The sequence below is a fragment of the Aquila chrysaetos genome, chromosome 1 (assembly GCF_900496995.4).
Source record: "Aquila chrysaetos chrysaetos chromosome 1, bAquChr1.4, whole genome shotgun sequence".
Classification (NCBI taxonomy): Eukaryota; Metazoa; Chordata; class Aves; order Accipitriformes; family Accipitridae; genus Aquila; species Aquila chrysaetos.
In genome coordinates, this window is record NC_044004.1 from 36,501,424 (window position 1) to 36,515,596 (window position 14,173).

Consider the following 14,173-nt stretch of genomic DNA (forward strand, 5'->3'; position numbering starts at 1 on the left):
TTACTTCAGTCCCCTTGATGGGAGCTCTGACTCTCCTCGGTGAGGAGACAGTGCTTCAGAAACGTCCCAATCCCTCCAACATTCACCAAATAGAGAATAAGAAAGCAGTATAAACTTTAAGGGGGATTTAAGTAAAAACACTCTTTAATGTTTTTAAAGGTAGTATGCCATTATTTCAGTCAATTAGCAGGCTAATAGTGTATTTTGGTGTAACATGTTCTCCTTCTACTGCAGATACATGCACATAGAGTCTAGTATAAAGCATGTCTAATGGGACATAGACGAAGGAGTCTAAGCACTACCCCAAAAGCAGAATAAAGCTGTTCAGACTTCCTCACACCTAACACACAGCATTTCTATGGATACTTTCCAGGTCTCAAGTGCCCTCCTTCCACCCACAGTTAATTTGTTCCAGCTTCTGGGTGAGTGCAGCAATACTCCCTAGACTTCTTCCAGTCGCTACTCTGAGACCATGGTTGTAGTCTTCCAGCCATTTCCTTCCCCCCTTCACAACACTATCAGTGGCAAGAGCAGCAAGATTTCAGCATGTCTGCCTCCATTTGCAGCCCTTCTTACTATCAGAACTATAGTTAAGGAGGGGTAAGAACAGAGTATAATCTGATTAGTGAACCACTACAGATTTTCATGGCCCCCTTTTACCTGAACACGATGCTGGTAAAAGCTTAAGCCATATCCACCTAAACAGCTGCAGAAAGTATTTTTGCTGTTTGGAAGAACACCTAACAACAATATTTGTAAGGCTCTAATACATCACCTCTGACTGCTAATGTTGTTGTGCTTCCTCCACGCAAAGCTGCGTTAATGCTAGTCACACAATTACTTCAGGATTTTTCTGCTTTATTTGCAGCAGGAAATAGGATGATTCATAACCACTCCAATTTAAAAAGAGAAGACGCACACTCAGAGACATTAAACATCCCTAGTACATTTGGGGAGGGGGAAGGGATTCAGAAAGCCCTATTAAGCAAAGTCGCTCGGGTCTTTCTGTGAAGAAAGAGCTCCTAAAAATGAGGCCACAATCCTGAATGGAGCTCTGTGCTCAACATACTCCATCTTCCTTAACACCCACGCTAGCTTGGGTATCCTACAAGACTAATCCTTCTGCTGAACTGAGTCATACCTGCATAGAGGTCGGTAACCTCAAGCCCCTAACTTAGGCATCAACAGTTCTCATTTGTACATAGTTTGCATGAAGTGGGTTTTTTATGGCCTAAAGCATCAATAAGCCCTCTCATGAAGCGCTGGCCAAACTACTCCTTTCAAAACTAGTTTAAACACAAGCTGAGATAAGAAAATTACAAATGTTGAACTCTTACTTTTGCCTCCCTACCTGCCTCAGTTCAGGACTTCTTTACAGCAGAGGGAACAAAAAACAAAACAAAACAAAAAAAGGCCTTCAGAGGGGATCCATGGTTGCAAATAGCTTGCTCCACATCACCACGCTAGGATCCAGTCTACACAATTCCACAAAGCAGGAACAGATCCTTTTATGTTAAGAACAAGGCAGACTATTATTGCCTCAGTGAAATCCCGCCTCTTAAACACCAAGATACAAACTCACACTTCAGCTTGCAAGAATATGTTTCATTTAGAGTGTCCTCTACGGTTGGTACGTTTGACTTCTAAAAGGCACTGGGCTTTTAATATTTTAAAAAAAAGAGTAACATCAATGTTTAGCATGGAGAAGTTCAAGTAAGACAACCAATCATAAAGAATTTAAAAGCTAAGAAGTGAGTACCACCACTAGCAAAGGTGATTTTGCTGCTGCACGAATTAATTACTGAAGGACAAAGGAAGATGCACAGTATATTGGATTTTCTGAGAAATTTTCCATACTCATACAGGTATTGCATACACCACTATGAACAGCCTGAGAGAAAAGCACAGAGCAAGAAACAAACCTTGTTTAAAAACAAGGTTTCAACTTTGTTTAAAAACAATTTTCAAGAACAGATGAGAATCTAACATTTGAATAAATAGGAATGTTTCAATGCATTGGAGTGATGTCAGTTTGGTTAGTTCAGGCTCAAGGAAAAACAGTTCAGGGGAGACCTTATCCCTGCCTCCAACTACTGAACGAGAAGATGCAGAGAGGAGGGAGCCAGACTCTTCTTGCAGATGCACAGGACAAGAGGCAAGGTTGCAACACAGGAGATTCCCATCACTTACAAGACAAAACTATTTTAATTATGAGGCTGGTCAAATACCAGAATGGGGGAGCTGAGAGGCTGTGGAGTCTCCATCCTTGGAGATACTCAAAACTCAACAGGACAAAGCCCTGAGCAACCTTACCTAGTTGGACCCACTCTGAGCAAGAGAGTGGAGTAAATGCCCTCCAGACATTCCTTCCAACCCAAACTATTCTGTGATTCTTAATGATCCTTCAGAGAACTGTGAATTTAATTTAGTGATGGATAATGTATCAGACCTTAAGTTGTGTTCTCTAAAACAGCTGCTCAAACTCCTTTCAGTCTTAAGACTTGATTCTGCTAAATGCAAGTTTGTAAGTCCTGTTAGCTTAGATTTGCTTTTAAAAAAATCTGTTTCTGTGACAACAATAATGATGAATTAACTAGAAAAAAAACCCTAAAAAACTAACAGGCACCCCGAGTTGCCTGCCATGTAGCAACAAACACCTTAAAAGCAACAATAACAACCCAGTAACACAGGTTTACCAGCACCTGTGGTAACAGAAGTATATCAGAAAATTCACAGTCCAAACTCAGCTCTAACAGCTGAGAGAATGAAAAATCCAGCAGATTTCACTAGATTTTCATCCCACCCCTGCCTCAAGTCAGATGGAAGATGTATGCAGAGAACAGGTTCAGCTAGAAAGCCTAGACTTGAATGTTTTCACATTTTTCTTCATGTCGCTCATCTAAAGGAAAATGGTGCTACATTTTATGAAACAGTTGGCATAACCCTGACTGAGCCAAAGATGTTCTTAAATGGATTTAACACAGCTCAAAGCTCTAGCTTAGATGCTCTCTTATACTGATTAAAACCTTGTGTGTTCCCTGTTAGTCCTGACTTGCACTATCACAGTCCAAAAATTAGGCTCTACTCTGTAGAGTTTATTGTTGAAGAATGGCAGCAAACAGACTGAAACTTAAGTAAGACTTGACAAAATGACTTGAAGGGGTAGGGGTGGAGCACATTTGGAAAGCACATGCAAAGAATGAGGTTGCTAACAAACAGGGAGGCCTGCTTCCTGAAACAGTTCAAGTTTTCCCCATTTTTTACTTTTTTTACAGGCTGAAAAAAAGGATGTGTGTATTTCCTGGAGACTTCTGAATAATACTCACTGTTTGATACTTTCAAGAATGATTTAAGACACAGACAACAACAGTCTGAAAGACCCAGGGGAAAGAACCCAAGGTTGGCATTGAGCCTGAAATTTTGGCTTAGGTTCATCTCCTGCAGATCCAAAACTCAGTTAGTCATTTATTGGTTTAAACAATTTAAGTAATTTAAAATTAGTTTTGAAGAAAACAATAAATGTTAAATAAAAAAGAATAAAGAAAGTGCTTCAACAACTGCACTGAATAAATGGCAAAGCACGGACAACACAGGAGTACCTTCCACTATCAAGAAATCCATCTGCAACACTCAGTCAACAAATGCAATTCTTATAACAGCAGAAAGCCAGGCACATGCTACAGACACGCCACACGCAGACTTACTCTGGCATGGAATTAAAGCCAGAAACAGAGAAAAATTAACAATTATTTCTATTACCTTAACTCAATTGCAACAAAACTAGAAAAGAGCTCTGGACAGATCCCACAATATAAATAGGCACCATGCATGAGACGCTCAGTTTAATCACCAATCTAAAAGGCAAAGACGACATCTAATTCAGCATACAAGAACTATCCAGTTATTCATAGCTACTTGCTCCACCCACTGCTGCCCTATTAACTTTCTTCTTTTCTTTGTAAAACATAACATTAACATCAGACTGGACTTTGACAACAGTCACAGCCTCAAATAATACTTCACTGATCTCTCCATAAATTCAGCTTTAACTGATCTGGATAGATGTTTTCTTATAGTCATAAGTATTACTACAACTTAGAAAGCAAAAATAAATCTTCTATTCACAAATACCTGTAGTTCTATTTTAGATTACAAAGCAAGTGTACGTGTGTCACATTAACCATTTATCTACATATATTAAGGGATACCGTAACTACCAATTTAAAAATCAACATACTTAAAGCATGTTAATCCTATTATGTTAAGCATCATTATCTCAATAACAATTTTATAATATTAGCATATCTTATTTCCACTAACATAGTAGTTTCTGGAACATGTAAACTGTGTTTATTACATGGGGATCTTCTATCTTAAATGTACCATCTTCAAAACTCATAAAACTGTAGCAGTATAGAAACTTTATAATCAGGTCAGAACTTCCTTCACTTGAGATATCATATAATACTAGATAGATAAGAATATGAAAATTAAGCTTTTCTCAGGTAATACTTTCATTCCCATCAGCATAGCTAACAAATAATTGGCAAGTTAGCATTCACATTTCTGCTCAGCAAGAATTACAGCATTATTCTCTGCTGGGATCTTTAATATTACCATCAAAATAAAGGCTTACATGCATTCTCAGGGTACATGCACAGCCCCAGTCTACTGAACATCTCCACACTCTCCTCCTCTGCTAAAAACAGACAACAAGAACCCACAGCCTATACTTCAAGGCCAAAAGAGCCATGTGCTATGAAAACTGAATTGCTGGCAAGCCAGAAAAACCTGCACAGGCTCATGCCTCAGCTGCAGAGTCTCAGCTTGACAATCAAAGAGAAACTCCTGCATAGTTTACTGCTATACCCTCCTTCCCACATGACTTTTCACTGTACAAAGGTAGGGTGCTCTGTCTTTTTAATAGACCATCACAAAACATGCACAATGAATTGTCATCATTAATTTTATTAACATTAACTTGTTCTCTTTCACTGTATGTGCTTAATAGGGAAAAAAATGGTACAGAATGACTGGTCATATAAACCACCCATGGACACAACACAAACTTGTTCCCCTTATGACTATGCAATTTCTATTTTTTATTTTAATCACTTACCAAAGGTAAAAGCAGCCTGATTCACAGCAAAATATGAAACATCAATCTAACACAAGGTTGAGAAAATTAAATGTCAAGCACAATACAATGCAGACCTGAAGATGACATAGGATACAATGGAAGGAAACAGAAAGGGTTGCATGACAAGACAAGAAATCTCTAAATAATACATGATGGATAAAAGGCCATGTGGAAAACTAAGTCTGCTCACCACTAAGGAGTTAGGGACAAATAAGTGAGACAGGGAGTCTGAAAAACATTTCATTTCCTGAGATCAGTCTCCTGTGAGAATGAAGTTACCACTTCAAAGTTACGCCTGCAGGTAATCAACCCATGCAGTCCTGACAAAACTTCAATTCTGAAAAAGCTTATAAATCCCTAAGGATAACAGATATTCCACAGATCCCTAAAAATAAACTGTAGCAGAAATGTCCAAACTACAGGCCCCAAAGTGCCCCCACTGAACTATAACTGAACATTTGCAATTCATGCAACATTCTTTTAAAATTTTAAAATATTCCTGAAATTGGTAGGCAATGCTATGACAGCTTTTCATTATTTTAATTTCAGGACCTGCCTGCAAGTAAACTCACCTGCATCACCAGAAGCTGATTGTTAACCTCCCTATATAAGAGATAGCATTAAGAACAAGTGTCAGACTCTCAGTTCTGTTAAAAACAAACCAAACCTAAACATATCCTCTCCTTTCAATCCGGAAATGACTGATAAAAAAAAAAGAGATAAAAAAGAATGGCAGTAGATCAGAATATTTGGTTGCAAGCCCAAGAGGATCTAAAACAAGCAAGACAGAAGAGCAGCAAGCAGAGACTAATGACTGGCAGAATTAACAGCAAAAATCCAGCAGTATCAGAGCTCTCAACATTCCCTAACGGACCAGAGAATGAGACACACTGCAGAACATGCTTGGCTTTAGGTTGATAAAAACCCCATACATACTTTTGAAGACTTACTAAGGTATAAAGATCCAGACTGAAAGGAGTTAGAAAGTTTCTCCTTTACCTCACAGCTGCTCCAAACTGCTCATTGCCTCAAGAACTGCTTTGCATAATGCTTGAAATTGATGCCCACGGATGGCAAACCTTCCACTTCCTACAGCTGCTGGGGCTCCTGCAAGCTTACCTTCGCAAACTTCGTCTGATGGCAGAAGTCCAACAGTGAAGGAAAATAAAACTGCATGTCCTTTCTCTCTGCTTGCCTTATGTTCCTCAAAAAGAGCTGAGCACTCAGCTTGGATACCATGGCAGATGTCAACCTAGGTTAAGTTGCCATCCCATCTGAATCACTCAGACCATTTCCAATAATCTCACTACTCATCCTCCTACAGCTTAAATACAAAACAGTACTATCTTCCAGCATCCAGAGATTTCAACAATTACCTGATCCAATGAGAAAAGCTTTACCCATGCCCTCCCATTAATGCCAGATGCACAAAAAGTGCACATTCAAGGATGGAAGAAGGCTTTAGGAACATAAAACAGAGTCACATACACCTCCCATAGGGCCAGAAAGTAAGAGTAAACTATTTCTGAAAATGGAGAGCTACTAAACAGTAGTGAACAAGAGTGACCACATAGGTCTGGAGCTGAGCTTTAAATAAATACTCAAAATCATCAGCAACTGTTAATCATAGGAAACTAAAACCAGGACATTAGAATCAGTGTACCCTTTTCACTGGAAAAAAACACATTTATTACGTTTCTGATAGTGCTGCAAGACAGACTAGGTAGATCATTCTCTATACAGAGTATCTTTCATTTAATCTGAATTTAAAATGCAGCACTTAAATCTAATAAACTAATCCGTGGTTTTTGCATTATTTAAATTAAGTCGATAACCCAAGTCTCTATTATTCAGAGTTTTTGCTTTGCATCAGAGTCAAAACACTATGCTGAAAAGAAAACTCTGTCCTGCCAGGTTTTTTGGCAGAGAAACAACTCACACTGGAAACGTGGGAAAAAGCGTTTTCCTTACCCTTCCCACTAACTTGGTTAACATGGTTCTTCGGATGAGTCAAAGCTATCTCCCCTACAGCCACACAAGTTAACAACAATGTAGGGAGCAAGCTTAAATTTAAGAGGTGACAGGTGTTCTAACCAGGGCTATCTTTGGTATGAGCAAGTCCACTGATACTTGAAAAGTGAAAATCCTCTTTGAGACAGACATTCTTAAGAAAGTACAGTTGGGTCACCATGCCTTTTTGCTGTCTTGCATTTTGCAGTCCTCCTCTACCACAAATAATCTTGGCCTGAAACACCTCCTGGGAAGTGCTGAAAAATACCTGACAATAACATAATGTACAATTTCAAGGTGTTTGATTCCCACTATTTCAGTATCAACAGAAACTACTTACCAATATTATTAACTTAAATTCGTAAGTAAAACAATATTATGAGTTACCTGTACATCTCTCTTCCCTTCTCTTTCCAATGAAAATATAAAAGAACACTGGAAGAAACACAAAGCTTTATGTGGAAGCCAGAAGACTGCCCAGATATATCTTGCAATCAGAGCTCTTGCATACAGGAAGACTATGTTGAAAGCACACCTCATCACAGGGATATAAGTTGCATACCTTGCTTTGCAATTCTCAGCAGATTTCAAATGCTCTTGCTGAGATACCTGACTTTAGCAGAAAGTCTTCACCTTTCAAGTCCCAAAGGGGTTACACAAACAATATTTAGGACAAAGCACAGCTTCACACTTGGAAAGATGGCTTCTCTAGTAGCAAGCTCAAGCAAAATGAAAAAAGGCATACACCTTGCTCTTCTGAAGTCCAAACCTGCAACACAGCACATCCTCACCCAAGTTATTCACTTGCATGAACAGGTCCATGAAAATCAACAGCACTAAACTCACATTGTAAGTGCTTGCAGAATTGAGAACTTAGAAAAAAAACTCCATTTTTCAGCACAGCATAAAGAACTCGATCCAAGTCCCTTTGAAGTCGATCAAGAGTACTCCCACTCTCTTTCCAAGAGCTGAGCCTGACTCCCACTAGAGTAAATATTTATTACTGAACACTTAGTGTTTCCTCATTTGTTAAGCCCAGTGTGAAAATCACTCAAGGAATGAAAAATGAACCTATCTGCCTTGAGTTCATGTACACAGGACACATGCAGAGCAAGACACCAGTCATAAGACTCTTTCCTTAAAAAAAAAAAAAAAAAAAAAAAAATTATTAGGCCAACAGAGGGTTCTTCCCTATTCTTGAAGAAAAGGCACAACAAGGCTGAAGAAATTCTAGTTTTACAGTCATATTACTACTGGCTCCCAGAAAAGACAAGACAACAGGATCGTAAGGCTCTATGAAAAATGGGAGAGTAACAACTGAATCATAATAAAGTGGTGTAAATACAAAAGTACATATAACAAAAAGATTAACCTACAAATTTTTCAAAGATAAATGTATGGAGGAAACTTTGGAAGAAACATTTTAGGGAATGGCCTACACTTCTATATGCTGCCTATATAGACACTATCATTTTCTTCACCTACATGTTGCTGAAGCACCAATTAGGAAATCTGCTAAACATATACAAAATTGTGTTCAGAAAAAGTACATCAAGGAGCTTGGCAGCCCTGAAGCCATTTTGTATCAGAAAGAAATCAAGAAAACTGTAAATTGAAGGCCATCCAAATAAGATGCCTGGAATAACAGCTTCTGAATAGAAAGGGTAAAAAAAGCTCACTCCTTTTTTGACAGTCCCTTTCATACAACCAGATTAAATTTTGAGAACACTGCAAAGAGGGAAGAAAGAAAAATTTTAACTGAATCAGGGAGAGAGTAAAGAAACAATCTTGGAAAAAGTTTTGCCGCAGGTAGTGCTGCTTTAGCAGTGACTTTTAAACACCAAACTTCATTTCCCTTCTGAAACAACAAACACATATCACAGAGCTACAATGAATCCAAACACCACATACTAGACCACACAAAGCAGGAGCAGGTGTGCACTATTTACATATACTAATCCAATGGATGGACACAAAAAGAGAACATCTTGAAGAAGAACAGGCAGTAACATACCACAAAAAAAAAGTGCATATGGTATAGTAACTGAAGTGACTGTATTTGTCTCTGGACAGTGCTAGTTTCACTCCTGTTCAGAAGGCTTATGTATTATGTTTTTCACAAAGGGTGAGACAGAGAGAGCAATAAATTCCTTTTTTTTCTTCAATGCTCATCGTCCCAAATTAAATCAATTTTCATTGTTTGGCTGTTTCACAAATCTGAAAGTTGCAGCAGGGAGATTTCAGTTATTAAGTTTACATAAAGTTTTTTTTCTACTACGTATACAATACGCTCTCCTAAAAGTAAATTAACACACATCCAGACTTTCAGATAAGTATACCAGCCCAGAAATGTCACTGGAGCTATGGCATTATCACTAAAATATTTAATCTTGCAAATCTGAAGGCAACGGGAATTTATTACTGATGCATTTTTATTTTCCTTTTTTTCCCATTTGGTATAAGGTAGCTGAATGGTGAAATACAAAAGCATATAGTCCTTTACTACTCAGGTGCTTATGAACTTAATACACGTTTGTTCCCCAGCATCCTTATGACAAAAAACCAGCTGAACAATCCCTAGCTGTACCAACTTAATACCCTACATGCAGGACAGGTACCTTCTGCTTATCACTTGCTGACTTTGTGCGTTATGTCTTCTCACTTCCCCATTTCCCACTTCTAACGCTTGTACACACTATTTATTCTTCACTCCCTTCAAAAAGCCGAGTATGATGTTGAGTCTTCAAAGCAAAGAGGATTTTTAAAAAGTCTACTGAGAAGACAAAACAAGTATCACACACACCCACTGCCACAAAGAGATCCTGAATGCACCTGTGCAAGTTTTATTATTCATTGAAGTCACCATCCCCTGGCCAGCGATCCCTTCTGCTGACAATAACGCCCTGCCAGTTTCTATTAGGTGCAGGCCTGGAAAAATGTATTGTTCACAAACACAGGCTCTTTCCCTCCCTAGGTCAAAGAACGAATAAACCACTACTGCAGGTCATTAGCTGATTTGATTGGCAAGACAGAAAGACAGCCAAATACATCAGCAAGTGATTTCCAACAGGTTCTCTGCCCTGCCAGCACCCTCTGCTTTCTGCAAATTCAGCTGCACCAACTGCAGCCCCAGAAACACAGAAGTGACAGCATTATTTACTTGCTGCTAACAAAAAGAGTACACGTACTAAATGTAATGAACTGGGTCACCAGAACAGCTAGGCTGTACACCAAGGTGGCACCAGTTATGCCCCCTTTTTTTTTTTGTAGATCACTCTCAGGTATCCCATGGGACACTATCGAAGTGAAATAGCACTTAGGCGGTACTGTCTACTGCTGCAGCACCTCACGTACTAACGCACCCCACCAAGGCCTGCCAACTCACTAGTGAGGGGCCAAGGGCACCCAGCCAGCGTCACTGGCTGCGATGTCAAACACTACCTCTCTGCGACCCGCGGGCAGAACAGGAGTGCAGACAGGTCCTCATTTCCAGCAGTAGTTTTTCAGGCCTGTCTAGGATCAGCTCTGGAGCCCTGGATGACGTGATGGGGGGCTGGGGTGTGGATGGGAGGAAAGTTATTTTGACTAGTACCTGCAGTCAGTCTCTGAAAATCTTGTACTACCAGTCCCGTTCCGAAGAAACCAAAAAACACTCCTAAGCAGTGAACTACGAAGAGCTCATGGACATGAATTAGTACATTTCAGAAGAGTTACAGAAAATAAATTTATCTTTTGCATAGACGTCTACAGCGGTTTGGGAACGCGCTGGCACTTCCTCAAGGCATTATGATAACACTATCTAAAGCTGCCCAACTTCAGAGCATGCATTTCAGCAACGCTACGCTGGCTCTTGGAGCACGTCTCCCTCTTTTACTAATGACATTTCAGCTGAAGGAGCAGAAAAGGATTTGATACACAGCCAACACCACCACATTGCCCTACGAGTGTTCCCGCAATCCGAAGGTCTCTCTCGGGGCCAAGACCTGATTTTTTTTCCTGCCCGCCTGCTACCCTCCAGCACAACTTTTCGCGTTTAAAGCCCCGACGAGCGGCAGAGAGCGGGCCGGCTCCCGTGGCCGCGGGAGGACGACGGGGCAGCGGGTTCGGGTGGCCCGGCGCTCCGCGGCGGAGCGAGGGCCGCGCCACCTCCGTCCCCCTCCTCCCCGCTCTCCCGCCGGCGGGAAGGGGAGGGCGCGCCGCCGCCGCCCGCCCCGCTCCCGCCACTTACCCCCGCGACCCGCAGGACCGGAGCTGCGGCGGCGAAGTCCGGCGGCGGCAGGCGGCGGCGGCCGCGACCCATCAGGACGATCAGGGTGCCCAGCGCGGCGGCGGCGGCGGCGCAGCCCCCGTAGAGGGCGAGGCGGAGCAGCAGCAGGGCCAGGCACGGCGGCCCGCCGCCCCCCGCCTCGGCCCGCTCCTGCCCCAGGTGGACGACGGACACGGCCAGCAGCCCCAGCCCCGCCGCCAGCACGAAGCGGGACGAGCCGGGATCTTCGTCCTCCTCGTCTTCCGCCGCCTCCTCCTCGCCGCCGCCGCCGGCCACAGCGGCGGCCGCCGGGGCGCTGCGGCGGCCGGCCTCGCCGCCGGGGCCGTGCGAGCCCGGGGGGCCCGGGGCGGCGGCCCCCGCCGCCTCAGGCTGCCCGGCCGTGCTGCTAGCGCTGTCGGCACCGGGGAACATGCTGCTCCTGGCGCCGCTGGGAGCAAGAGCATCTCCCGCCGCGGCAGCCCCCTGCGAAGGTCGCCGCTCCCGGGGCCCCCCCCTCGCCTCCTCCGCCGCCTCCTCCGCCGCCCGCCGCCGCCACTGGCACCGCTGTGGCCGCCGGGGGAGCCGGAGCTCATGCCCAGCGGCAGACGGATGCGCGGCGGCCCGGCCGCTTCCTGGCGGCCGCTGAGGCGGCAGCGCTGCCCGCCGGTGGGCGGCGGGAGCCCAGCGCCGTGGCGGCAGCCGGGGAGGCCCCGCTGCGCCGCTCGGTGTCCGGCAGGGGGAGGGGGAGGAGGCGGGGGCGGTGCCTGCCGGGCGGGCGGGCGGACCGGGGACATGTGCGCCCGCCGCGCCGTGCCGCGCCGCCCCGCGGCGGGGTCGGGCTGGGGCGGGTCGCCCTGCGCCGGGGTCTGGCCTGCGGGGCTCCGCCGTGGCGGAGTGCGGGGGCGTCCCCGCGCACAGCAACGACGCTGGGAGGAAACGAGGCGGGGAAGGTGCCTCCCCGCGGCGATCGCCGCCGGCTGCGGTGTGGAGCTGCGCCCCCCGGAAAGCTACCGGGCGCCCCTCCGCCACGGGCAGCCTGGCAGAGCTGAGGGGCTGCAGCCCGCAGGCCGCCGCTCGGCCCGGTGGGGCCCGGGAAGGTCTGGCTGCGGAACCGAGGCCCTGGCCTGAGGTCGGGACACAGCCTTGACTTGGGGCATCTCGGAGGTCCAGACCCCCTCCTGAGTGAGCGCTGTATGCACCGCTCTGCCTGCACCCCTCTGATGAGCCAAAGGAGACCATAAATAACTGGGTTTCAGAAATAAAAAGTTGGCAGAACAGCAGTTGAAATGACACAACCGTGATTCTGCAGAACCCTGCCCGGCTACCCCAAAGGAAGCCTGCCAGGACCCCCATCGCCACCCTCCCTCCGCTGGTCTGATGTTTTGTAACTGCTTGGGGCAGTTTCTGAGAACAGAAGTTCCTCATACGGCAAAAAGCCCTGCCATATTCCAGCTGTGCCTGGGATGCATGTTCGCCTTGCCATAGGCATGGTGCAATTACAGCTCCTCCGAATTGGCGGGTTTATAGCAGCTACCAACCACTGCCAAAGTGGGAGGCCTTGGTCTCCTCAGAGTAGGAGTAAAGGGCAATGCTTTCCTTATGGAAGCCAGACTCTGCAAAAGTGGATTTACAAGCATTTAGTGATGGGCTTCATTTTAAGAGCAGATATCCCAGCAAGAAAGTTAAGCGCTGTAGAAGTGTTTACAGGTATTGAGACTTCTGGGAAGCACTTTTCAGATTGCCACTACTCTGGTGGTCTTAATGTGCAAAATAGCCCTGAATCTTATCTTTTAAACAACAGCTGTTGTTGCTGAGGTTGGAGTCCTTCTGATTTATTCATGTTCTGTAAAAAAGTTACTTCTGTAAAATGAACTGTACTAGCCTGATGAAGAAAAGATACAAATACCAAGGCCCTGATCTTGTGAATGTTTGCATTTCCATGTAACTTCCAGGAGCACAACTAGCACCATTTTAAAACCAGACGCCAAACTTCCCTATGCTTCTGCGACACTAATCAAGCTGAGGCACTGAGCATGAACAGTACAGGTGTCCGAAAGGTTCAGTTACAGCCCTGGCACTGCGCTGTACTGGGGAGGTCGGTCATGGAAATGTGCACAGTACAGGCACGGAGCTAGTCAGGATTCTAAGTTACAACAAATGTTTTACTCCACCACTATGTTTTCCAACCTAGTTCTAACCTAACCCACAGAGTCTGATGGTATGGCCTGACTTGTATACAAAATTGTCTCCATATATACATGCTTTTATCTGTTAGAGGTCTGCATAGTGATGTATTTCCTCTCAAAATCCCAAAGTAGTTTTGAAGTGATTTTAGCTCCCATTTTAGTCACTGACCAAAAGAGACAGTGCTCCTTAATCTGATCCAAAGTCCTTACAGCAACTTAAATATAATTTTATTACACAGTTTATTCTGTTTAGTGGATATTAAATTTCACAAAGACCTTTTAAATGCGAGCTCAGACCATTCACAGAGTGTCCGAAATTGATTATTTAAGTAATGTCTCTAATGTGATTAAAGGTGAAAATCATCATATCATAATAGTGAAAATACTATTGCAACGACAATCCATTCCCATGCAAACTACCATGTGCCAATACTTCCTGACGCTTCACCGAAGGGCTTGGGGACCAAGGTTCTTTCAATACATCTGGTCACTAAGACCAACAGAGAGATTGTCGCAGAGTCTGAAAGCTTTTGGATAAGGCCCAACATGCCAGAAGGTTTCCTATAAAGCTATTTTATTCTCATCAGGTAG

The 14,173-nt window shown here is 44.0% G+C and overlaps 1 protein-coding gene across 2 annotated transcripts in view; it reads right to left on the bottom strand.

The window, feature by feature from the left end:
* SNX25 (sorting nexin 25) overlaps positions 1-12,128 on the bottom strand; it is a 91,294-nt gene extending 79,166 nt beyond the window's left edge. For both annotated transcript variants that reach the window (XM_030012624.2, XM_030012619.2), the window contains exon 1: positions 11,379-12,128. In XM_030012624.2, the coding sequence (XP_029868484.1) occupies positions 11,379-11,828 (450 nt within the window). In that variant the 5' untranslated portion in view covers positions 11,829-12,128. The remainder of the gene's footprint in view (positions 1-11,378) is intronic.
* Between the last annotated feature and the right edge of the window lie 2,045 nt (positions 12,129-14,173).